Source organism: Aedes albopictus, chromosome 3 (assembly GCF_035046485.1).
Source record: "Aedes albopictus strain Foshan chromosome 3, AalbF5, whole genome shotgun sequence".
NCBI classification, from domain to species: domain Eukaryota; kingdom Metazoa; phylum Arthropoda; class Insecta; order Diptera; family Culicidae; genus Aedes; species Aedes albopictus.
This window is the reverse complement of record NC_085138.1, coordinates 182,883,916-182,910,142: the sequence shown is the minus strand read 5'-3', so window position 1 is coordinate 182,910,142 and position 26,227 is coordinate 182,883,916. Positions and strand designations below refer to the sequence as shown.

The following is a 26,227-nucleotide window of genomic DNA, read 5'->3' as shown; positions in this document are numbered from 1 at the left end:
AGGATTCCATCTGCAAGTTCTTCGGGAATTCTTCCTGGGATTCCTACAAGAATTTCTCAAGGGATTCCTCCACGAATTTCTACAGATTTCTCCAGGAATTGTTTCAGGGATTCCTTTGGGATTCGCTGCAGGGATTCGTCTAAAAAATCATCCATGGATTTCTTCAGAAATGCCTCTATAGATTCCTCCAGAAACTCCTCCAGGAATTCTTCTAGAGATTCCTCCAGGAGTATTATTTCCAGAGATTACTCCGTTAATCCCTACAGGTAGGGTAAGTGTACCAATTATGGCTATAGTACCAATTATTCGCCATAGATGATTTTCACCCTTCAACGATGTAAATCAACAAGAAAAATTTTGTGAACAACAGATCACATTCACAAAAGATGGTCTCACTCATTTAAGCTCCACATTTTCCTCAAATCATGGTAGAAATAAATCATTTTCCTTAAAATTTCGGCTTCCTTGCACCCTTTTTCGCCATAGTGTACCAGTTATGGCTAACCCCATAAGGAATGCATGCAAATAGTGCGAAAAGGAACCGAAGTTAAAAAATGTAACCATAACTGGTACAGGGTTCCTATCATTGGCACACGCTGTAATAAATACTAAAAGTAGTTTTGGCTCCGTTTCTATATTTTTCCTGAAAAGTATGGAAACTAAGCTGTCTTTTAGCTTATTGATGACTTTCGTTGGTATTCTTGTTATTTTTGTATAAAAAGCTTTCCTTAGGTAGTGCCATAATTGGTACACGCACCCTATTTCTCTAAGATATTTTCCAGGGATTCTTCCAAGATTTTCTGCAGGGCTTAATTCGGGAAATCCTTCTGTGGTTCTTTCTGGAGCAACTTATTTAAAAAATTCCTATAAAGATTCTCCCAGGAACTCTTTTTAAGATTCCTTCAGGATTTCTCCCTTGTATTCTTTAAGGAACTCCTTCGGGAAATAATTCAGTACTTCCTCCAGGAACTGTTTAGGAATTGCTTTCGGAATTCCTTCTCTTCCAAGGATTCCTCCAGAATTTCTCCAAGAATTCAACCTGCGATTTCTTCATGAATTATTTCTGGTATTTCTCTACGATTTTTTAAAAGATTCATCCACAAGTCTAAGATTTTCCCCAGGGATTCCTCTGGGAATTCCTGCAGGGGTTTTTCTAAAAAAATCTCCAGGAATTCATCTAGCGATTCCTCCAGAAACTCCGCCAGAAAATCTTCTAAAGATTTCTTCAGGAGTTCCTCTGGAAATTCCTTAAGGCATTCTTCTAGGATATCCTCCAGGGATCCATCCAAGAATTCCTACAAGATTTTTTTTTTCAGAGATTCCTCCAAGAAATCCTCCAGGTTTTCCTCAACGCATTCCTCCAGGACTTCCTCCAGAGATCCCTCTAGTAATTGCTTCCGGGATTCTTCCAAGGATTCCACCTGGAATTAATACAGAAAACTGGAGATAGAAACACAGAACCAACCAAATGATTTTCCCCCAGAAGATGGCAATAAACATTGTCGAAACGTAGGGACGAATTAAACCCGTTGTCGTTCCAAGGAGTTTGGAGACTTCATAGTCGAGAAATCCAACATCTAGTTAATACAGAAATTTATCCAGAAAATCTTCAAGGGATTCCTCCAGGGATTTTTCCCAGAGACTCCTACAGGAATTCATCCAAAGATTTCTCCAGGAATTATTTCAGGGAATCCTCCAAGAATACCACCAGGAATTCTCCTAGGCATTCTTCCAGGAAATTTTCCAGGGATTCCTCCTTGGACTCTTGCAGAGATTTCTCCAGGATTTTTTTCAGCGATTCCTCCAGGAATTGCACCAGATATTTCTCCAGGAATTGCTTCAGGGATTCCTCCAGGAATTCCCCAGGAGTTCTTCCAGGAGCTTCTCCTGGGATTGCTTTAGAATTTTTTCCTGGGATTCCTTCAGAAATCCACGCAGGCATTCCTCCAGGATTCCATCCAGGAATTTCTCCAGGGTCTCCTCGAGGAATTTCTTCTATAATTCTTCCAGGATTTACTCTAGGAATAGTTTCAAGATTTTTTCAGGAATTCTTCTAAGAATTCTTGCAGATTTTCTTCCAGAAATTGTTGCATGGATTTCTCCAGGAAGTTCTTCAGGGATGTCTCCACTAATTTCTCCAAGAACTCCTCCAGAAATTCCTTCAAAAATTCTTTCGAAGATTTCTCCATAAATTTCTTTAGAAATTCATTTTTTTTCTAGGGATTCCTCCCAGAATTCCTCCAGGTATTTCTCCAGAACTTCCTCCAAGGAATCCTTCAGAAATTTATCTAGAATTTCTTCTAGGATTTCCTCATGAGATCTCTTCAGATATTTCTCTAGGTATTCGACCCACAATTTATATAGGAATTCCTCCAGGTATACTTTCAGAAATTTATCCAGAGATTCCTTCGGGAATTCTTCCAGGGATTCTACAGGGCTTCCTCCAGGCATTCCTGTAGGAATTGCTCCTGGGATTTATCCAGGAATCTTCCAGGGATTGTTCCTTCTGTTTCTTCTGAAATTCCTCTCATGTTCTGTTCAAAAATGCATTCAGGAGTTTCTTAGGAAATTTTAGAAATCCTTCAATCATCTTTTCAGGGATGTACCTAAAAAGTTCTCTAGGTTTATCTGATGATTTTTTTATTATTTCAAGAATTTCTAGAGGAATTCCTCCAGTAAATAGTATTGGAAGATAATTTAAAAAGGACTCATACAGGAACCAAGAAATTCTAGTCCTAAATATCCTTAATCTTCCAGAAATTGCTCACCGCTACCAACACCACGTTGATTTCTGTAGATCAGGCGAGTTTTTTTAATGTATTGTACAAAATACAACAGCGTGACTGCTGAAGGATGAAATAATGCTTTTAGAATATAATGTTATTACACAGGCACAGACGTAACACCTTGAACGATTTTCATGGAAATCCATCGCCCAGTTCACACTACCATCACCTGGTGGAAAAGTTGCACGAATCACTGTGTTGTGCAATATCGTCAACAGAAGGCGCTAGTGTGAAACGTCAAACGCATAGAAAAACGATGCACGCGCCTCTGGTTGTGGAAGCCACAACTATGAAAATTTAAAATGATCGTTAAAAGCGTGGTCGATGGAAATTTCGCATGTGTTACGTCTGTTTGTCTGTGGTTATTATATTCAATTTCATCGTGTTGCGTATGAATATGGAAGCTAGTATAGGCACAAATTTGCTAAGGGTGCTTGATGCTTGATGTTTGATGGAATACTTAGGTGGTACAGTTAGTTCATGGATAACTTAACATAGAATTGCACCTAACCCAACCCTCCATGAGCAGAATTTGTCATGAGTTGACTGATTGGCATGTGTCAGCTCCCGCAACGTGGGTAGATCACCTTAGAATGGTGCGTTGCGGCGTAAGATCTACCAAATCAAATTTTGATCTTGAAATTGATCTTGATTGAAAGTAATCAGGCAGAAGTTTACAACTAGTTCAAGATCAAAGTTTGATGTACTTTTTGATGTTTATGTAATATTTTTGTTTAAATTTTGCTGCTAATCAACGTTTTATTTCAGCAGGATTCAGGTAAATTTATTGTATGAAACAAATAATATTGTAAAAAATTATAACGGTGGCGACCGTATCACTAATATGTATTTAGCTTATTCGATGTCAATGTTAATATTATCTAATATTTCAGGTTCTCAACCGAAATATCAAGTAAATGCCATTAAGATGACGAGGAAACCAGGACGTATTGGGCAGATAACTAATTCGAAGCAGTCTAATTATGGTGTGCCTGCAAGTTGCCCAACCGCATCCTTTGGAGTACCCTTCCACTAACAACACCTATAACACCCATATTCCCTTGACACCTAGGCCTGAGAGATCGTAGACTTTCTACATCTTTTTTAGGTGTCTAACTAACCATCCTTTCATATTCCTCAGCAGTCGCAAGGACGAGACCAGGACAACTCTCGACTGTTGTAGGATTGCGTCAGTCTTGTCGAGAGGTCAGAGAAGTCTTCAATCTTTGTGTTTTGGTATCCGATGGGAAGGAGGCTGTGGTCTAGGGCTGTATCACCTACGAAATTTGTGCGACTTTCTTAATGGTTATGTATACTCTTTCAGTGGTAATCAGGTAAATGATTAAACCATGACAATTTCTCATACGCTGTTTCGCAAAGGAAAGCACCCCATTCAATTTCCAACTCCAGATATCTATGAAGTGGGCCAAGTTCTTGGACATATTCTGAGTAGATATCTAATCAACATTTCCTCGGAATCCCCGCAGATCGTAAGGACCTGACCAGGTGTCGAGAGTTCGTTAAATGAAAAGTTTGTCAAGTCCCAGGCAACTTTTCTGACGCATTGAACGTCTCAATCGACAGCCACCCCAGGATGTGTACGGTCGGCTATGCTATGCTAATTGACTGATTGGCATGTGTCAGATGAGGAGTCTCCATTATTTGACCTTCTTTGCTCTTTTGAATGTTCCTTTGCAAACTTTACGTATTCAGGCGTCCCTGCTCAACAAACTAGGGAACCTGTACTAATTGGTTGCGATAACATTGTATGGATAACTCATTTCAATTGCTACTCCAAGAGAGTTTCATTGTGGTTTTGTTACTACATACAACGCCCTCCATTGTAGTATATCATAACTATTGCTTTGAAAGAAGCTTGTCCTCTGCGGTCTGTGCACACCGCAAGAGGTATTCCTGAAAGGAACTCTGATCTGTTCAAAATCAAAATATCTCCGGATATACCAGGCTTTTGTATAGCTACGAATCTCTAGCTTCTGCTCCGAGGATTGTAGCTATAGAATCGATTTAGTGAGCACTAAAAAGCTCTGCTTACTTGAAATCTTCAGGAGCAAATAGGGTTTTGTTCTATTTTTCTCCAGTGGGATTTGAGTATTTCAAACATGTTTTGAACTCTTGTAGTTTTCTATTGGGTATTTTCATGGCGTGAAAATACTTTATAGTTTTATCCCGAAAGGGTGCGTGCGTTGTTTAAAGAAGGAATGATTTCCAGATTAATCTGGTTACCTTTTTCTTTCTGAAATGCTTGAAACGCATTGTCGATTATCACATATGTGATGTTCGTCTGACTAACATGCCTATTCAATTTGGGATGTCCACCGTGACTCTTTTACACAAAGTTGCATACGTTTTCAAGAAAACACTCGCTGAAACGTAGATTTTGCTTGGGTGATGTCTTGAATATTGAGGATGCTTTCGATGACGTGCCTTTCAATGTCATATTGAAAGTCGCATGACGTCACAAGCTACCTCCAATGAGCTATAGGCTCTCTTTACGCTTATGTGTTTACAGTGTCCTATTCACCTTCGCCAAGAACATGGCCTGGCCAGTCGTAGCACTGTTTCCCAACACAGCCTCCCTTATCGTTACACCTGGAAATCACACCGCAAACGGACTCCCAATTGAACCACGTTTTGATCGGTGAACGGCACTCCTCCGACGATATCGACGACATCGTGGTGCTAACATCGATTATACTGATGGTCAAACTGCACCCAATACTCTCTGTAATCAACAATGTACGGTACCGACACGCAGAATCTCGAGATAGCATTACCGGACGAGGGCGAGCTCGACGAGGCCCCTCTAAAGGACTGCTGAATTACAGCTAAAGTAGTCATTGGCTATGCAGTCGAGCAGAGATGGCATTTCACCGTAGCGATTCACTGCGGCGTCAGTTTATCGACCACACTGGGGATAGGAACATTTTTCACCACACCAAGAAGCAAGTTTCTCTTGTTTTGGGTGGTAGGTAGACCAAGCGCTAGTGCGTGCTCTTGCTCGTCCGCCTTGGATCGAGTGTGGCTCACTCTTTCGCGCACATCGCTCTCCGGCGCTCTCCCGTGTTTTCACCCAGCAGTCACCGATTTATCACCATGGTGTCGCCGGGGCGAGAACTCTCCGGCGTTTCACCGCAGCGCGCACTCTGGCGCAAAAACCTCACTGGAGCGCGCACCCGCACGGAGAAACTGAAAAACTCAAAATTAGGTACTTTTAAACTCAAATTTGAGTTCTTTTTCATCTCCCTTTTCATGCGCTCTTTCTGTTGTTGTCAGAGAGTGAAGAGAGAAACAGCCCAACTTTTGCAGTTCCGTGCGTCAAGCCAAAACTGAGTTTCTAGCACAGTACTCAAATTTGAGTGAATACAACCTAGTCAAAATTTCGGTTGAGTGGAAAAAACTTAAAATTAGGTATTTTTTTCACATGGAAGCAAGCGGGAACAACCCAACAAAAACATCGATTCCATCAACTCAAAATTGGCTTGATGCACGCAACCCCGAAGTTGGGTGGGAAGAACTCACTTTTGGGTAGTTTCGTCTCTCCGTGCGGGTGATTTTTTACACTTTCACCGAAGAGAATTTGAAATCTCTCTCGTCGCACTGTTGTGTGGCCTACACGGAAAGATCGATGTACACAGAGCAAGGAGTAACTTTCACGCAGCGATCGAAAAGACAAAAGATTTCATGCAAACTTGTGTGAAAATTCACGCAAATTTGTGTAACATCGGATCAGCACATTTTTTGTGCTGATCCAGTCCTACGCAAATATGAGTGAAAAATCCTTTGTCTTTTCGCAAGTTACTCATTCGCTGTGTACTTTCGTTTTAGGGTGTAGTGCTCAGGGAGCTAAGAGATTTATTTCTACCCACCAAGCTCGCGCGCATCCGAATCGCAGTGGTGGATCCACATATAAGAGAAGGGCTCCTGTTCAGATGCACAGCGAGAGTGGTGTATTTTCTATTTCTCTTTCCCACACTGAGGATATGGACATCTCTGCAGTCGAGGGCATAATCGGATACATGGAACAGGGTCAAAGGAACGATTTGTTGAACGAAGAGTGAAGAGATTTTGGAGGAGAAGTAGGGGAACTGCGGCCATAACGCCCATAGGGGGAAAGATGGGCCACCCTTGTTTTAGGCAAACCACGTTACTTTTTATACTTTTTTCAACTGCAATCGTAATAATAAGAATAAATAACATTTGAGTTTACATATTTTTATCATAAAAATTGTACAAAATACACCAAAAAATGCTTTTTGTTACTTTTGATGCAATTATAACCTATCAAATTTTTGTACTTTATTTCATAATTTACAAGAAATTTCTTCTCGCTATCCACATAAATTGTTTTGCACACTTCCATTATTTGTGTTTCAGGTGAAAAAAATATCAAATTTGACCCTTATAAGTTTTTTACAAGGGTCCAAACTTTTGAGGCATGTGTGGGGTAAAATGCCCACCCCTAGTTAATTACATTAAAATAGTAATTGAGATCCAAATTTTGGCATAAATTGTGAAGAACACAAATAAGAACCATACAATAGCACATTTGCATTATAAATAAGTTCACTAATCACACATCCGTGGGTCATTTTGTCTAAATTGTTGGTAAAACAGCTCCTTGTGCAGTAAAATGGAATTGACCCATAATTACAGGTGATCCATAATTATGTAACGACTGTATACAGTTCACGAACAATACAGTTCACGACAATAAACCATGCACGCAAGTATATGTGCACAATTTGGCATCCTGGCGTTAGCTATAGCTAGTCGCGCATTTTACCCCGTATTCAAACTAAAATGCTGAAAATCAAACTTTTTTTCAAATTTGAATTTTTAAGTAGCAAAACATAAAACTGGTTGATGATTTCTTGCATTTGGAAGGAAACATGTTGATGCTTCATATTTGTGTCAAAAAATTGTGTACTATAAAGTGTTTCGTGGTCAAAATAGGACTTTTCCTTAACGTGGGCGTCTTACCCCCAGTTCCCCTATTTGTTGAACGAAGAGTGAAGAAATTTTGGTGGAGAAGCATGAGACTCGGAATAACGTAGAACGTTACAAATGGAAGTTGAAGCAGTAGACACACACCTTTTCAAAGAAAAAATGCTGCCTGGAAGAGACGGATTTCGAGGAAATGGGGTTGCAGTGCGTAGGCTGGCCACTCAGAACAACAAATAAAATTCCCGAGTTTTTCCTGTTTTACCCGGTTTTTCCGGTAGCTTTTTGAAAATTTTCCCGATTCTGAAATTCCATAGTTTACAGTGGAAATTAAATGTAACCTTTTAAGGAAAATTTAAAAGAATGAATATTTTCAAAGCCTTAAATATAGGATTCAGACGAACTTTAAAATAAGTTTAGATATAATTTACTGAATGATGCTAAGTCATGTGCTGTTTAATCTTCTTGTCTCGTATCTTATGATGAAGAAAACTAATGAATATCAACATTAAAATTACGAAATATTTAGATAAGATTCGTGAAATTCTATCAAAAAAAACTATCAATTGTGACTATGATGATCGTTCTTAAGTTATTTCAGCAGAAGTGTTTGACGAACCAGTGGCGGACTTTATGGAAGAGTAAATGGTTACTGCAGGAAGTCAGGCAGGTTTCTAAGGCTGAAATCATCAATTCTATGAGAAATCTATGAGATCAAAGAAATCCTAGATGCTGTCTAGTGTTCTTCAAGCATTCAGTGATTTCGTCAGCGATTGCAATATGAAATTCCCAGGGACAATTACTCTAGTCCTGCTAGTCTACCATAAAGTCCGCCACGGTTCGTCAAACACTTCCGCTGAAATGACTTAAGAACGATTATCAAATATTCTACTTGGATTTCGCCAGAAGTTATCAGAGATTTTTCTTGATTTCGTTTCAGGTGGTACTTTCAGAGATTTCAGAAATTTCAAGATTCCTTGAAGATTCCGCTCATGCCCCATTCACCTCTCATTTTGGGTCAATCATACAAAAATTATCAAATTTTAGTAAATTATCGTAACAAAAGTGAATGTAACAACATGCTGCCAGATTAAAAAACTTTCATTTCACCAAGTTTTGAAGTGGGTGTACCTGAAATCATGTTCTTAAAAAAATATATTTTCCACACTGCGCTGCAGGGCAGCATAGGAACATTCAGACAAAACAGCGGAAGAAATATCCAACAGGTATAAAACAGTAAAACCCGTAAGAGAGTAAATTTTAACAAAACTGGATAAACTGATACTGTGGTAAATCAAAGTTATTTTGTTTTTATAAATGTATATTTTATGTGACTCCATGGAAAAATAATCCAGTAAGCGGTGAATAGATCTATTATGAGCGGTAATAGGAGCCAAGAAATAACACATTTAAATTTTCGTTTTTTGGGTTGTAAACATATTTTACGATCGTTTTATATTTTTCCTATACTGCCGTTTTACGCATAGTTGTCCCATGTTATATGGGATTCCCATATAACATGGGACAATTATGCGTAGGACGGCAGTATAATAACAACGTTTTATATTTTTCCTATTATAATAACCACATAATTATTGAGTTGTTTACGTAAATTTTTATGCAATATTTGCTAACGTCGATTTTTAATGTCATAAACTGCTTTCAAACCACGTTAAGAATCTATCCCGTCCCAATAAAAACCCTGCATACAAATTTTCACGCCAATCGGACCAGTACTTTCCGAATCCATAAGGGTCAGACAGACAGAAATTCATTTTTATATATGGTCGGCGTTCAGTCACAGTGGACTACACGATTTTTTGGGCAGGTAAAGATAAGCGATGAAATTTGATAACTCAGAACTTTCCGATGTTATATTGATGTAGATGTATCATAACATAGACGAATTATAGTTTTTCAGAAAAAAAAATGCGCTTAATTTGATATCCCATGTGCCTACAGGACATTTTTCCAAAATCATTGAAAAACAGATGGTCCGGTCTGACTTAACGCCGACCATGTACAGTCGAATATCTTATTAGGAGCAGCAACCCTCTTTACGCCCATCACAATTTCTTGGCTGTCTAGCATCCAATCCAGCTGTTTTTTTTTTTTTTTGATCAGTTAGTGCTTATCCCTCGAGGGATCACGCTGTTGTATTTTGTAAAACTCGTTGAACAAATTTCGCTTTTTTCACTCCGCATGAGCATGGTGCTGGCGGTAGTGGCCAACCACGCGACTGCCGAAAGGTTATTTTATGACTCATCACATACAAAAAATGAACTAAATTGGTTAGACGACAGCCTGGAAAACGCGGTGGGCGTAAAGTGGGTGGCAGCGTCTAATAGGAGACCCGACTGTACTTCCATATACTTCAAATTCAAATCAATGGGGCACGTTCGGTGTAGTACTAGATTTTTAGTAATGAGCTGAATTTTAGTATGGTAAGAAAATCAATTCTCCGTTTCTGCAATGAAATGGTGCAAAAAAACGTGGGTATTATGATTCCTTGCCTAATTTGATGCTGTTTGAGCAAAACTTTGGATAACTATGTTGTTTGTGTTGCAAGAAATGGAGAAAACAACAACACTGTTGCCCAAAGTTTTGCTCAAACAGCATCAAATTAGGCAAGGAATCATAACACCCACGCTTTTTGCACCATTTCATTGCAGAAACGGAGAATTGACCTTCTCACCATACTAATATTCAGCTCATTACTACAAATCTAGTACTTCACCAATCGTGTTCTATTGGTGTGAAATCGTTATAGTCATAGCGAAAAGTGTCCAAAATAGGTTCAACTGTCCAAATGGTACAATACCCTATAGGACTGCAAACAAGGTCGTAAAAGAACCCAGTAAATTACTGTGCAAGTGCGAATAGAATACTAAACTGAAAAGTCAACACTGTTCTAATAATGAAGATGTAGGTATGAATCGGAAATGAGAAGAAGCAGACAATACACTAGATAAATTTCATAAAATAAAACAATTTCAAATGGTAACTATCAGTAGCTTTCAACTATTCAAATTTACGAAAAAATGCATGAATCATGAAGATAAAAATTCATTTGAATAGAAATTTATTTCGATTACTTCGTGTCTTGAGAATCCGCCTTTTTTTAAATTTCGCACACTCTTTTCAAAGTATCAATAGAAAAATGAAAAGTAGAATTTATAATTATACGAACAGCAACACCCCAAGCACTCAAGCGTAGGACAGAATCTTCGCATCATGTGATTGGAAATTTTCACTCTCGCTGCTAGCTTAGCCAGAGATGTGACAGAAACGTCGTCTCTCAGTCTAGTCGATAAAGCTTCAGAAAGTGACAAAAAAAATTCTTCTAACATGCATCATAGCGTGATACGCAAAAGTTCACATAGGATTTTAGCACGGATCAATGCGCTGAGCTATGGATATTCGCACAACTATGTGATCATCGCCATCGCACTTTTCACCTACCTTTTGTCACCTTCATCTCCTAGAGGGGCCGCAGCTGTGTCTGCTCCTGCCTGTGGAGGGGCTGTTGTCGTTGTCGTCGTCGTAGCTGTTGCAGCGGAATTCGGGGGTGTTGGAACCTCCTCGTCCTGTGGTTCGCCTTTGGCAGCTCCAATCCATGAGCTGACTTGGTTTGTTAATCCGGAAAACATATTCACTGCAATTACGAGGATTCCTCGTTTAGATAAATTGAATTCTTCTTGTTTCCGATTTTCTTTATCACGTTTTCTAGTAAACTTTTTTCAAGAACTGCTATTTGGACGAAAAGAAAAATCTATCACGTAACACGAGAAAAGTCCTTGCTATTACTAGATCAAATGCTTGCACTATTCACTTTATTTCACTCAACAATGAAAAGTTCTTGGAAATACCTAAAATAATAAGCCACAACTTCTTTTTACCAATAAATACAGCACTTTGCTCGCATTTCCTATGAAAATACTCAAACGACACAAATGTGAAAAGCTATTTTCTTCTTATTGATCAGAGTATCCACCTAGGCATGAAAAATTTTCACTCCCAGTAAGTGTCAATTAGAGACAAAGAATTTTTCATTTTCCAAGATGTAGAGAATTACCCAACGATTGGAATGAAATAATTACCAGATTTTATGGGCAAGGACTTTGCGGTGCTAAACTGTTCACACCCGAAGGTTTAGGAGTTTGAAAAGGGGCTATCCAGCACAGTAAATTTGGGAGAAAATTTCCACTGAATTTCAACTTCCGTCCACCACTTGACACGGCAACCGATCGAATTCCAAATCGGAAATCGTTCTGCAAATGCGCATCTGCCAGGATGAAAAACTACTACCTCATCCACACGTTTCCGCACGAAGGATGCCCGAAAGGCCCGAACCGTTGACGACGGCGAGCGTGTGCTTGGTCCGGGACATGCGTACTGCGTGCCCACAGTACCACCAAACCGACCGGACATCTGTCAATGTTCGGAAGTTTTCCTTCGTCTCTGCGGGTTCCTGTTTGATTGCACTTTGAAAAATGCCATCTCGAGCGGAACTTCGTTAAAATGGAGCAGCATGGTTGGCTAATTGTATCGCGTAAATTAATTCGTAAGCCCATTCAAAGTCATTGCGGAGGTGCTTTATCATAATCAACGAATCGTTTCAAGGTCAATCGCACCAATAAGGAATTCGTTGATTGTGACGAGAGACACAATAACGGTCATTGATAATACTTATTATGCATTCGATGACAGGGAAACGCACGCCCAACTCTATTCGATCACGTTATCAACCGTCGATTTAAATAATCGGTAGTTGATCGATTGGCCATTAGCGACGCTCGCCTCCTCCTCACTTCCATTTGATGTGTGCTCATTTCCGCTATGGGCTGCAAAACGGTGAGTCGATAAGGAGAGCGTCCAACATAACTCTGGTCCTCACAAGTTCCTACCTCCTGCTTCCACGGGTCAAGCGATGATAAAGACCGCCAGCTAAGAGTTGTGTCGTTGTGTGATAAGCTGGTAGTGCAGCCTGGGCACTGTTGTTTTTCTGATTTCAGCTAGATTGAGGAGGTACGACCCGAGCATCTGTTCCCCAAGGAGGTGCGGCTCAAACAGCGTCTGTTCTGGCATCCAGCGGCTGAGTAAGAAATGTGGTAGCCCCATCAGCGTGGTCGTCCCAGTGTTGGTTGGGACGTTAAACAGAACTGGCACGATGGCCCTCCGGCGAGACAGGAGTGTTGGCGTAGGCCCAATAAGCCACCCGTAAAAATCCCCATTGCGAATAACATAGGAGAAAATACGACTCGATACAATCGGCAAAGACCCACGCGACGAAATAAGGACTACGATTGGAAACTTGGAACATAGAATTGCAAGTCACTAGGTTTCGCAGGATGTGATAGGATAATCTACGACGAACTACACCCCCGTAACTTCGACATCGTGGCGTTGCAGGAACGTTGTTGGACTGGACAGAAAGTGTGGAAAAGCGGGCATCGAGCGGCTACCTTCTACCAAAGCTGTGACACCACCAATGAACTGGGAACAGGATTTATAGTGTTGGGCAAGATGCGACAACGTGTGATCGGGTGGCAGCCGATCAACGCAAGGATGTGCATGTTAAGAGTTAAGGGCCGTTTCTTCAACTACAGCATCATCAACGTCCACTGTCCACATGCATGGTTGCTCGCCGCGTGACGTGAAAATCGTTGTCGGCGACATGAACGCGCAGGTAGGACAGGGAGGAAATACACAGACCGGTAATCGGGCGAAACAGCCCGAAAAATTAATTAATTCATTCACTTTTGGTGAGGTCAATGTTTACATGCTGTTACTTTAGTATTATTTTTAACTGATATAGTACTATACACTACATATATTCTTCACATTAAAAGAGCACCATGATTCCCGGCGTTCTAGCAATCGTTCTGGAGATGTTCCATATACTGCCGCAGAGCTTCAACAAAAAAGCGTTATAATGGGGTTACGGACAGGCTCTACGTCCCCATTGGGACTTGGCCTGTCTCTCTTCAACTTAGTGTTCTTTGAGCACTTCCACAGTTATTAATTGAAGGGCTTTTTTGCCTGCCATTGCATGAATTTGTATTTTGTGAAGCACTATGCCCAGGGAGTCGTGAAAATGTTCCCGACCGGAACAGGAATCGAACCCTCCGTCTCCGAATTGGCGATCAATAGCCTTAACCACTAGGCAAACTGGAGAACGCGCAAAAAAGTATAGAGATCAAATTTTTAAATTTAGATTCTCACCGCAGTTAGTGTAAGTTGAAATAATTCCAACCAAAAATCCATAACGGAAACACTAAATATCCATAATTTATAGCATGTAGGTACCAAAATTTTGAAACCCCGACAGTTACAGTTCGCCACAACCCCAATCCAAAAATGAATGCTCTATTGTAAATTAAAAAAAATGTTTAGTATACTTAAAACATTGTAATGAAACTAATAATAATTACAGTTTCCCCTGGAGAAGGCGCCATAACTGCGCCGAAACGTCGGGGTAAATAATAAAACTCGTTTTGTGATATAGAAGACTGCGTTAATAAAAACTAAATAAATAATAAAAACAGCTATGGTAATACATACGGGGTCTCCAGTTAGCCTAGTGGTTAAGGCTATGGACCGCTAATCCGGAGACGGCGGGTTCGATTCTCGTTCCGGTCGGGAAAATTTTCTCGAACCCTGGCCATAGTGTATCATTGTACTTGCTTCACAATATACTGCACGCCGTATAAAATGATAACGGCCAGCGGTGCGTAAACTTTGCAGCTTCCCGTGGTATGGTAAAGCAGCACTGGTGAGAGCACTATACTGCGTCATTACCAAGATTTGGAAGGAGGAAGTATTAGCGGAGGAATAGATGGAAGGTACCGTGTGTCCCATCTACAAAAAGGGTGACAAGTTGGATTGCGGAAACTATCGCGCGATCACACTACTGAGCGCTGCCTACACAAGATACTCTCTCAAATTGTATGCCGCCGTCTATCACCGATTGCAAGAGAGTTCGTGGGGCAATATCAGGCTGGATTCATGGATGAACGCGCTACAACGGACCAGATGTTCGCCATCCGCCAGGTGTTGCAGAAATGCCGCGAATACAACGTGCCCACACATCACTTGTTCATCGATTTCAAATCGGCGTATGATACAATCGATCGAGAACAGCTATGGCAGATTATGCACGAATACGGATTCGCGGTTAAACTGATACGATCGTGGATATGATTGATCAAGGCGATGATGGATCGAGTGATGTGCGTAGTTCGAGTATCAGGGACACTCTCAAGACGCTTTGAATCTCGCAGAGGGTTGCGGCAAGGTGATGGTCTTTCGTACTTGATGTTCAACATTGCTTTAGAGGGTGTAATAAGGAGAACGGAGATAAACCCGAGTAGAACGATTTTCACGAAGTCCGTTCAGATGCCTGGTTTCGCCGATGATATTGATATTATTGCTCGTAAATTTGAGACGATGGCGGATACGTACATCCGACTAAAGAATGCAGCCAGGCGAATCGGACTGGTCATTAATGTGTCGAAGACCAAGTACATGATGGCAAAGGGCTCCAGGGAAGAATCACCGCGCCCGCCACACCGAATTTCCATCGACGGTGGCGGAATTGAGGCGGTTGAAGAATTCGTGTAATTGGGCTCACTTGTGGCCGCCGACAACGACACCAGCGAAGAAATTCAGAGACGCCTTTCGTCAGGAAATCGAGCTTATTTTGGACACCGCAGAACTCTGCGATCGAACAAAGTTCGCCGTCACACCAAGTTAACTATCTACAAAACGCTGATTAGACCGGTCGTCCTCTATGGGCACAAAGCATGGACTCTACGTGCAGAGGAGCAACGCGCGCTTGGAGTTGTCAAACGGAAGGTGCTGCGTACACTCTACGGCGGAGTGCGGATGACAGACGGGACTTGGAAAAGGCGGAATAAACCACGAGCTGCATCAGCTACTGAGAGTACCAACCATCGTCCACACCGCGAAAATCGGGATGCTACGGTGGGCGGGTCACGTCAGCAGGATGTCGGATAGCCACCCGACTAAAAATGGTTCTCGAGAGTCATCCGACCGGTACAAGAAGACGGGATGCGCAGCGAGATAGGTGGGTCGATCAAGTGGAGGGCGACTTGCGGACCCTTCGCAGAATGCGGAACTGGAGATAGATATACAGCTATGGACCGAGTGGAATGGAGACGACTCCTATGTACAGCAGAGGTCACTCAGGCCTTAGTCTGAACGGTAAGTCATTACCGCTATCAAACATACATGATTAGCATTGGGCGGTTAGGTTTTCGTGACGTTGTAACGTAATGTAGCACAAGTGTTGTGGGAGTTTCTCTGTGATTTAATATTACTCCTATTGGCCTCCTAAAGTGAGGGTATTTTTTGTTAAATCGCATTACAGATTTTTTTTTATGGGATCTAGGTAGAAAAACTCGCTTTATCGATAAATTTACCAAAAAAATGGTTATTGGACATTGAACTGATAGGGAACTGGTACATATTTCCCTTTCAAACTTCCAAGTTTTCACGACATAACCTCTACTCATAACGCATATTCTAGAGTCTAGACAAGTTCAAACAGGTTGGGGCCGGGTTGTTTTGTCACTGCTGCCACAACGCCGCAGGTCTTGAACGCTTTTTTTATGCTCTATTTTAATTAAAGAGAAAGGTTTTCTTATACCGAGTGTCTTCTCATTTCAATGGTTTTCCATGATTCTCGATTTATGTAAGTTTTTACATGAAGAAAGAACAAAATTTGCTAAATTTTGAAATTCGAAATTTGCAGAAATTTCGAGCAATTACAACAATAAAATTTAATATTTGAAAAAATAGAACAGCAGAAGTGGACGAACAGTAGACGAAAATCCTGGTGAAATACTTGGTATTTAAGGACAAACGTCTTGAAATTTCGCTTCATCAGTGCATGAGAACTTCAGGCGTTTAAGATCTGTGCAAGCTTTAAACAACAGAACATTGTTTTTTTTTTATTTGGTACTTGTAATAAGCCTTATATAATAAGGTACGCTGGTTTTGTTTACAAAGAGATTTGTGCGCTCAAAATCGTGAGTAGGTACCAAAGTCGGCTGTTCGGGTTTGAAAGAAGTTGCTCATCAATATTACTTTCTGTTCCCGATCAGCCTAGATAGCCGTGTCGTGTCGGTAGCAGCTTCTTCAACTGGCTAAGGCCTGAAGTACACAGGGTCAAATATTTGACAAGGAAAGAACTCAAGAAACAGTATCTGTTTGACACTAGGGTAATTCTCGCTGAGACCGGCCCACTATTTCCACCTTGTCTTCAAAAATGTTTAGGATGGCGATTTTCTGAAAGTCCTCGCTAAAAAAGTAAGGAAAATGCATTTGGTTACTCAAACTGATGGACCCACCGATAGTTAAATAGTCGGACCCAACCAATCGGACCCAACCGATAGTTTTTTGCAGACCCTTCGATTTTGGTCAAATGGTGGCTCATGTAAACCGTTATAACTCAAAAGTTTTTTCCAAAAAACCACTTGAAAATGAATTGCTGTTGAAAAGAGGAAAGATAGAGCCAGAGCCGTAGCGTGCGGTTGGCCAGGTTGGCCCCCGCCAAGGGCGCCAGCCTCAGAGGGGCGCCGAAAAGGCCTAAGGCTAAAAGCAAACAGGATGAATGTTATCAAGATTTCACTGTTTTCTAAAGTATCGAAGATTGATCATGTGTTTTCGACGTTCGTCCGATTTCTCAACAATCAGATTTTTCTACATTATTGTGAATATTTACCACGATGTTACCTGGAAATTTATCTACGATGTATTTTATTTTGAGAAACTATTCAAGTTTTTTTCAATGAACAAAGCAATATTATTTTAGAATTCCAGTGAAAGTTTCTTTCTGAAAATTCCTAAACATTCTCACTGGGCAATGTCTTGCGGTTACTTCCGAAGTAATTCGTCGCATTCATTCAAGTATTTTACAGTGTTGACAAAAAGTATTTTAATTATTTTTCAGTTCATACGATTGTTGAAAAGAACTTTGTATATTTGGGCTTAAACTATTTGAAATCTAGCACAAACCATTCAAGCCCTGTTCACCCAAAAACTATCAATGAGTTTTTATTTTAATTTTCTCAAAACAAATAGAATCTTCTTGGAATTTTCAATAAATTTCACCCGGTTTTCTTCGGAGTTTCTTGCTAGCTTTTTTTCACAAAATCTTCCAAAAATTCTTTCATAAATTCTTCTAGCGATTCCTTTGAAAAAATCTAAAAAAAATATCCTGAAATTCTTACCGAAACTATTCCTCCTCAGATCCCTTTATAAAATCTTCTAGGGGTTGATGATGATGATAGATGATTGATGATTTCTTTCTTTTTTTTCTTGGATTTTGCCTGAAAAATCTTCAATTAATTTTTGATTAAATTTCCCAAAATTTTCTTCAGAAATACTTTTAGAGAATCCTACAAAAATAGATTAAAAGGGTAACGGATCTGCAATTAATTCCTATAGACACTTCTGCAGAGATTTCCTTAGAAATCCCTCCACCGATTCATTTATAGATGTTTCTGAGGATTCCTTTAGAAAATCTTTCAGGTTTTTTTTTTATATAAAATCATCTATAAATTATTTTAGAAATACAACCAATTTCCTTCAGAAAGTCTTTCACAGATTCCTTTAGAAAGAAGAAATCTCTCATATTGCTTAGAAAATCTTCATTGATTCCGAAATTGTTCCATGTTCGTTAGAGATTGCTCCATAAATTTCTGTTCGAATTCCTATAGCAAACTTTTCATCCTCATAAATTCCTAAAAAAATCATAAATTTGGAATTATTTCAGATTTTTTCCAGGTATCCCTTTAAAAAATCTGCCATGGATTTCATCCAAAATTTCTCCAAAGGTTTCTTTGGAAATCCTTCCATGGATTGCTCCAGGGATTCATAAAACCTTCTAAGGATTTATTTTAGAAAATCCTCCAGAGATTTCTTAAGAAACTTTTTCAGGATTTCCTTCAAAAATTCTTCTTTCAGAAATTCTTCAACAGGTTCTCCACATTTTTTACAAGCATTCCTTCAGGTATTTTTTCGGGAACTCTTCCAGGCATTCCTGCAATCAGAGGCGTCTCGTGACTAGCAGACTGACCTGTTCTACAGATTACTATTTTACTAAATGAAAACACATTAGAGTTATTTTATACTATTTATGCTTGCTGTTTTTTTTTTTGTTTTAGTATTGTGGTTTTTAACATAAGCTGATTTTTATCTTCTTGTTTGTTAACCATTTTCTGAAAAATATCTTTCGCATTTTCATCGTGAATAAAGATGCGATTCGCATTCAGATGCGCCTTTGAGCGACTTCCGAAGTTTGGTATCTAACATACTTTTAGAAAAATCCATTTTCGGTGGAAGTCATTTTCTAACGTTCTTCACACACCGACGATACTTGTTTTTTTTTTCAATCATGTCCAACATGCTCTCTTTTCCGCAAATGTTAGAAATTTCCACCTCTATAAATTGTTTTAGCACGTAATGGCCTCGAAGTTAAAATTTAGAAACCGTTGCCAACGAGCTAGAGAACATTCGGCCCCCAGCTTCATCCACGCTGGATGTAATGCATAACAAGCGCGCACGACATTGGGTGTGCCAAAATGTGCTCTAGCTGCGCAAGTTGTTCTCAGCCTACGTAGAACGACAAACCGAGAAACCACAGTCTAAACTTTCATTCATTTCTGGTTTTGCTACACACATGTAAACTTTCCACTGAAGAAGCTCTTTGCGTTTAGCTGTGTGCCTCTGGTATCCATCGCTTTTTTCTCTAAAGAGTATACCGACCAGCATGCTAACAATCATTTACACACATTTGAGAACCTGATCGGTAAGCATAGCTGGCAAAGTATTTATATAAATACTGTGCAATCAATGTTCGTTATTCCATTTTTGTAGATATTGTTAAATAATCCTTTAATTTCCAACAACGATACAACATACATTTTTTAGCATTCTAAAACTGTAAATTTTCAACATGATTTTAAAGACTTTAGCCGGTTGCGCTTAGCGTGCGTGTTCGCGTGAGAAGCAGGCGGGAAGTGAAAAATGGGAAGAAACGTTGACAACGCTGCTGCTGGTTCTAGACGAGTAGGGAACGTATGAGCGACAGAGTAAAATGAAATGAATTCGAATGAACACTGCCGTTCGGAGGCAAAAAAAGTGAGAAAACTGTTGGTTTGGGAACAGCATCCATCGTTCGCATGAATCGGGGAACCGGTGGCATGTAGTTTCGAAGAGTCGAGCAAGAGAGAGCTGCGCAGGGCTGGCTCTCGCATGCTCTTGTTGGTTTCTGCCGGTGGATGACTTGGAGTCGTCTTTCGTTCTTCATAAACTGGGAACGATGTTAGCGCCTTGTGTGCAAGTTGTTATGGGGTATGTGTGGTGGGAGTTTTAAATTTAGTTTATTCTTTTTGTATAATATTATCTACTTAAAGATTATTTTGCGAGTTTTATTCTCAGCCTATACCCGTTCCAAGAACAGGTCGAACATGTGGACGAGGCGCCTCTGCCTGCAATAATTATTCCATGAATTCTATTGGAAATTCTTGCTGAAATGTCTCCTGGGTTTTCATCAGGTATTCCTCTGAATATTCCAGCAGGAATACCTCCGGAGATTCTAGCATAATTTCCTTTAATGATTCCAGCAGGATTTGTTTTTCAGAGATTTCAACAAAAACTCATTCGAACCAACAAAATCCAACTGAAGAAACTTTGAAAAAAACCATGCAATATGAATATATCCGGTATAAGGAAGAAGTCTGGAGTCCAGGCGACCAGAATATCCAAGATGGCGGACTTAAATCCAAAATGGTAGCTCAAAATTCAAGATATCGACTTTTCTTAACTGTTAAATATTTGACTATATTTAAACGATAAGGTTCTGGTGCCATGAATTGGATTTCTGTTAAACATATGCATATGCGGAATTCATCAGCATGTTACTTGAGATTTGTTGAAATGGTTTGAAAAAAAAAATGAAAATTGGCAATGTTCAATTGTCGTAGGGCGCCAATCTGGATGCTTGCCAAGGGCGCCATGGGACCACGCTACGGCTCTGGATAGAGCTACTATTAACAATTATAAAAAGTTGGGTCGGCCAAATTGATTTTGGCCGCCATCTAGGATTTTTATACCAAAACATTTTTTTTCACCATGATGGCAACCACCGATTTTCAAAATTTTTGCATCAATTAAAAGCTGAGACATTTATACATAACATATCAAACAATTAGAGATGTCTTTTTCTTCTATCAAAAGTTATCTGCCGTTTTAAACAAGAAGAATTTGTTTTGTTTTATTTTTAATTTCCATTGGAAACTGTTTTAAAAGCATTGTATTTAATTTGTTGTATTTTCAACGTTATAATTTTTTTTAAATATCCCAATACAAAATTGTTTTATATTTCATATGTTTTATAAGGAATTCATTCAGTTTTTTATACCACTTTTCAGCACAACTTCAATAAATTTTTAACAGCATAGGGGTAGGCGGGGCAATATGGACACCCTAAGGTTTTTGCCAACTTTACCTGGCAAGATGTCAAAAAAGTTTAGTTTTTTGATACATGTATCCTTTTAAAGTCCATTTAGCATCTATTGCATAAGAATGCTCACGAAGAAAAATGATTTATCCACTTCAAAAAATGTTTTGAAAAATGTTAGATTTTCATGACCATCTTCAAGCATACGGGGCAGAATGAACACCCCCATGGGGCAATATGGACACCATGAAACTTTTACGAATTTCGTACATTATTTACACCTATAAAGTCATTTGATTACAAAACAACTATTATGGATGAATAATACGCCGAAGTAGTTCATTTTTGTCCAGTTAATTTAAATTCAGGCAGTTTTGGATAAAGCTTCGTTTTTGTCGGCATGCTCAGCTGTGCCTAGAACAACTATTTTCCACTGCTTTCGTTTTTTGACCAATTTGTTTCACCCTATGTCTACTATAGTGAACATTTAACCGAAAATATACTGAAATCGAAGAATTTGGTTGGTTTGTGATTTAGGTTATATTTTTCCCTTGTCGCTTCTTTCAAAAAGGTGAGTGTCCATTTTGCCCCGGCAGCAGAAGATATTTCCAAACTTGATTTTTGATATAATAAAGAAGAAAATATAAACATGTTAAGCATGTAGATACAGCAAAATTACTTGCATGTTTTCTAGAAATATCATGTTTTAATCGACCTGCAATAAATTAATCACTAAATCTTATTTTAGATGGTGTGAAAATTATAATTTCCATGCACAAAAAACGGAGGACGCAACTTTTTCGTATAAAATCAAGTATAATTTTAATTTTGAATGTTTCTTTCCTGAAACTACGTTTTAGATAAATGGACTATATTCTCCATTCATTAAAAGTTCAAAAAAGTTCGCATATTTCAAAATATTGAGGGTGTCCATTCTGCCCCGGGTGTCCATATTGCCCCGCCTACCTCTACTTCCTGAAGTTTTTAACTATCCTGGAGTCCTCTAAGAAGCCTTATAACGATCCATTTTTATATTTTCCGTGAAAAGTTCATTCAGTTTTGTGCTTACCAAACTGCCCTCATTCGCACAACAGTCTCATGTGAATAGGAAACCCAGCAAACATGGGACTGTTATGCGAATAGGGGCAGCATATGTGCTTTATGAAATTTTCAAGATAAATCGAAATATTTCATAAGTAGATCTGTAGTAAATTGTTAATTGCAAAAGCATTTGCAGTTGGTAGGATAATTTGGCCAGGTTTTCCCATACAAAGTATGGGAATACCAAAAAGTTCTTTGAGCGAGATCGATTAAGTCTAAGGGGGCACTTAATCGATCTCGTTCAAATTTTGAACGTAGCTTCTGGGAGTCCAAAACAACTCATTTAGGAGGAAAGACTTGGCGAATAATATGTTTTTCATATAAGTGTGGGCCACCATAATGTCGAGTGTTGCAAGTTTAATGTAACACTTACTCAACATAAAAAGAAGTTCTATATTTGTATTATCATATTATGATAATATTTCACTCCGTTTGTATCTAATCAAGTACCTATAAGGATAATCATCTCAAAATAAGATATCATGCTATCTTTGAAAGAGCGTAGTTGCTAGCACCACAGTAGGTAAATGTAATTTTGTACAGCTAATTGATATTACACAAAGCTAAGGAAGCTTTACAAGTATGTGGGTGTAATTTAAAATGACTGAGGTAGCTTCATCAGGTCAATGAACTGCTTTATAACTTCGTAACTATTTACCAATTCGAAACATGTTACGCACTTATATGGCATTTGATTGTAGATTTGACATACTTGGTATTTCCATTATTTATTTATTATGGATATCTCACTTTGCATTTTTCTAGCTTAACGTTATATATCTTAAATATTATCCATATTATCGAACATATCATTTCAGCCCGTTATTTACTGTTTGAGCTAATATTTATTTCAATTTAGATTGGCCGTGCATTTCCAGTGTACAAAAACAGTAATCATTATTTTGCTTCCCCAGCTGGGAAACAAATTATATTTTTTCCAACATTACGACGGAAGAAAATTTGTATGAAAAATCGATAATCCCGATAATTGGTAAAGCGAGCAATTGCGTGGAATTTTGCACCTCCGTCATGAGACGGCTACACCAATTGAATACATACTTTTTAGAACTTTTTCGACCAACTTTCAGAGCACAAACAAAAAACAGGTATTTCCACTAACTTTGGCGACCAAAATTTGAAGTTATTCGTACTAATTTCACTAAACACTTGGAAAACTGCTGCCACTTGCAAGAAAAACAATCACTGATAAACCATTCCAGAGGAATGACGTTTTTAAACCAAAACAACCAGTCTTACACATTCAATAAAAATTACACAGAAAGGGGTTATTCTCGAGAACAATTCGAGCAGTCCGGGGCGATTGGCGATTAAGGTGATACGGGACGCCGTGTTAATTTTCATATCTTCCTTCTTTTTCTAACAATTTGCCTCGCGATTTTGAAGATGGTAATCTCGATTTCTATCGCATAGAAAAGGCTGAAAAACGATCAACATATCACAGACAAACAGTGTACACGCTGCTGAAAGATGCAAACGAAAATTACAGGCGATTTGTGTAGTAGTGTGCGTGTTAGCAAACGTCAAATCGAAATCCATCGTGGCCGACAGTGTCTCGCGCGGTTATACCAGCAGGTGGCAGTGTGCTCACGAAAAAGACACCGGGCAAATGTATTTGATGAATTTCCTCTAAGAGTTACGTCTAGTACGAACAGACCCTAAAAATGATCATCACAGTCATTCATTTTCGGCTGAAAACTGGCACTGATCAGTGCTCGAGACATGCTGAGACTGAGCAGCCATGGGGAATAAAAAAAATATGATCCACTGCACGAATCTATGCTGGCCTGCTTACTCTCACTGAAAATTTGACGTTTGGGAGGTGCCGACACTGCTCAAACTTCAGATTTTCTGTGAGTGTAAGCAGGCCAGCATAAACTCGTGCAGTGAACCATTAAGTGATTTCCGCTTTCTTTTTTTTTTTCAAAAACTGCTTTGTGTCGGTGCTCCACTCTAACTGCTCGAATTCTGACAGATATGACGGGGGTTTTGTTCAGTGTATAGGGCACTGCACTGTTTTGATTTTGTATGGGATTTTGACGTTTCGTGGCCTTGTTGTTTACAAAATGTCTGTAAGAGTGAAAGAGAAGGAGATAATTTCATGCACTGCCCTATAGCCTAATGTCAAATTTGCAAACAAAGGTGCAAGTATGCCGAAATAATAAACAATCTGCGCGTTTCACATAGTAAAATATAAAATTATTTTTATTAAACTAATTATTGTAGTAGTTAAACACTTTTCCTTTTGATTGAATTGATTTGACGACTGAGTGTTTGTTATTTATTTATACTATTCAATTTTCAATATAATCAATAACCAGCAATAATGCATCTGGGAGCCATAAAGCTGGCTCAAAAACAAAAGTAAGTAGAACGGCAGATCCTGTCCTACCAATAATGAATAATCGTTACTGAATCTTTCAGGGAGGCTAAGCTTGCCGCCTCCTTTCCAAAAGGGATCCGTTGCCAGAAATGTTTGGAATTTGGCCATTGGAGCTACGAGTGTAAAGGCAAGCGAAAATATGTTCATCGCTCCTCGCGAACACAGGTGCTGAAAAAGAATCTCAACAAAATGGAAAACAAAAAGTAAGTCACCACTATAGTTCAGTACAAGACAAACTTTATAGTTAACGAAATTATAATGCATTCAAGCAGCCCCGCCATTCCCAAACCTGACACCGCCGCCGCAAAGGAACAAAAAACCGGTTCATCGTCCTCCGACAGTTCAGACAGTTCAAGCGACAGTAGTTCTAGCTCGGATTCGGATTCTTCGGGATCGTCGTCGGATTCGGATACGAGTGACAGCGAGAGCAGTTCCAGCAGCAGCAGCAGTAGCAGTAGCAGTTCCAGTGGTAGCGACTCGGATTCGTCCAGTTCGTCCGACAGTGACGCCAAGGAGAAGCCGAAAAAGCGTAAGAAAACCTAAATGTTACATTATTCTAGTATTTAATTACAAACATAATCCTAACTTAATGCGGAAGTGCAGCCTATATTTGTAATTTTTAACTGATATTTTGTTCAACCTTGCAAGAACCAGTGAGAAGTTACGATCTGGTTCATGAAGTTTGTTCTGCTTGATTATATGAGTTATAACTCATTATTGAATACAACACTTTTCTCTTCATTTTTACCGAAATCCATTTTATTACAATAAGCGTATTCAATTCAAACTCAATTCAGTCTAGGTATGATAAAAAATTAATCCAATTTTATTTAAATCTGTTCTCAATCTGATTATTTACGAATTCCAACAGCTGGTTTTATGCGGGGATTGGATATTTGCATTTCGTATTCAGTGTCATATTGACATACCGTGCCATGCCCTAATACCGTGTAGATGATATATAGATGATTCTTTTAATTCTCGATTTCGTGAATTTCAGTTTTTGATTTTTCTAATTTTTATTTTCCAACATCCCCACATTTTTATATTTTTCCTGGAAACCTATTTGGGGAACGGTTTTTTTTAGATAAAAACATTTTGAGATTTTATGATAATTGTTGAAATATTATTATTTTAATTTTTTTTCATAGAAAATTTTATTTGCCGTGTAATTTTAAGGAAAATAATTTTAGAGTGTTTTCGATTCCCTTAAGCTATTAAACAAGGATAGAATGATTTGAGAAAAATTTAAAATATGTTAATTGTAGCGATTCAATACAAAATAAACAATGACTTCTAAAAGGTGACTGAAACATAACTTTTTCAATGATTTTTAAAAAAATGTAAATACGCTTCATAATACACCAAAAACCATTTTCAGATATACAGAACAGTCCTAAATATCATTTCATTTTCATTTTCATTTTCATTTTGCAGCATTTGGTGGGGCAATGAGAGCGCAAGTCAGTCCAAAGCCGATGATAAGGA

General features: G+C 39.0%; 2 protein-coding genes across 24 annotated transcripts in view; one reads left to right on the top strand and one right to left on the bottom strand.

The window, feature by feature from the left end:
- Positions 1 to 23,583, bottom strand: part of LOC109398814 (synapse-associated protein of 47 kDa) — a 97,622-nt gene extending 74,039 nt beyond the window's left edge. For 5 of the 21 annotated variants that reach the window (XM_062856121.1, XM_062856119.1, XM_062856138.1 and 2 more), the window contains exons 1-2: positions 23,398 to 23,534; positions 11,211 to 11,403 (exon numbers count right to left, since the gene is read on the bottom strand). In XM_062856121.1, coding sequence (XP_062712105.1) covers positions 11,211 to 11,403; position 23,398 — 194 coding nt within the window. In that variant the 5' untranslated portion in view covers positions 23,399 to 23,534. Of the gene's footprint in view, positions 1 to 11,210; positions 11,618 to 11,848; positions 12,177 to 23,397 lie in introns of those variants that run through there. The other 16 variants (XM_062856136.1, XM_062856125.1, XM_062856134.1 and 13 more) reach the window with 15 other exon arrangements.
- An 895-nt stretch (positions 23,584 to 24,478) lies between these two features.
- Positions 24,479 to 25,441, top strand: LOC109417350 (zinc finger CCHC domain-containing protein 10). 3 transcript variants are annotated; one of them, XM_062860509.1, is made up of 4 exons: positions 24,479 to 24,542; positions 24,678 to 24,720; positions 24,781 to 24,942; positions 25,009 to 25,441. In XM_062860509.1, the coding sequence occupies exons 2-4, from the start codon at positions 24,683 to 24,685 to the stop codon at positions 25,280 to 25,282; spliced, it is 474 nt and encodes a 157-aa protein (XP_062716493.1). In that variant the 5' UTR covers positions 24,479 to 24,542; positions 24,678 to 24,682; the 3' UTR covers positions 25,283 to 25,441. The 3 variants fall into 3 exon arrangements, with proteins under 3 accessions (XP_062716493.1, XP_019547002.3, XP_062716491.1); XM_019691457.3 differs by lacking the exon at positions 24,479 to 24,542 and having other exon boundaries at positions 24,625 to 24,720; positions 25,012 to 25,441; XM_062860507.1 differs by lacking the exon at positions 24,479 to 24,542 and having other exon boundaries at positions 24,625 to 24,720.
- Positions 25,442 to 26,227: the final 786 nt, after the last annotated feature.

Bases quoted from the DNA above. Each gene is read 5' to 3' on its own strand.
- LOC109417350 (XM_062860509.1), top strand. From the start codon at position 24,683: ATGCATCTGGGAGCCATAAAGCTGGCTCAAAAACAAAA. The intron at 24,721-24,780 runs GTAAGTAGAACG...TGAATCTTTCAG, and splicing joins AAGCTGGCTCAAAAACAAAA to GGAGGCTAAGCTTGCCGCCT. The intron at 24,943-25,008 runs GTAAGTCACCAC...AATGCATTCAAG, and splicing joins AACAAAATGGAAAACAAAAA to CAGCCCCGCCATTCCCAAAC.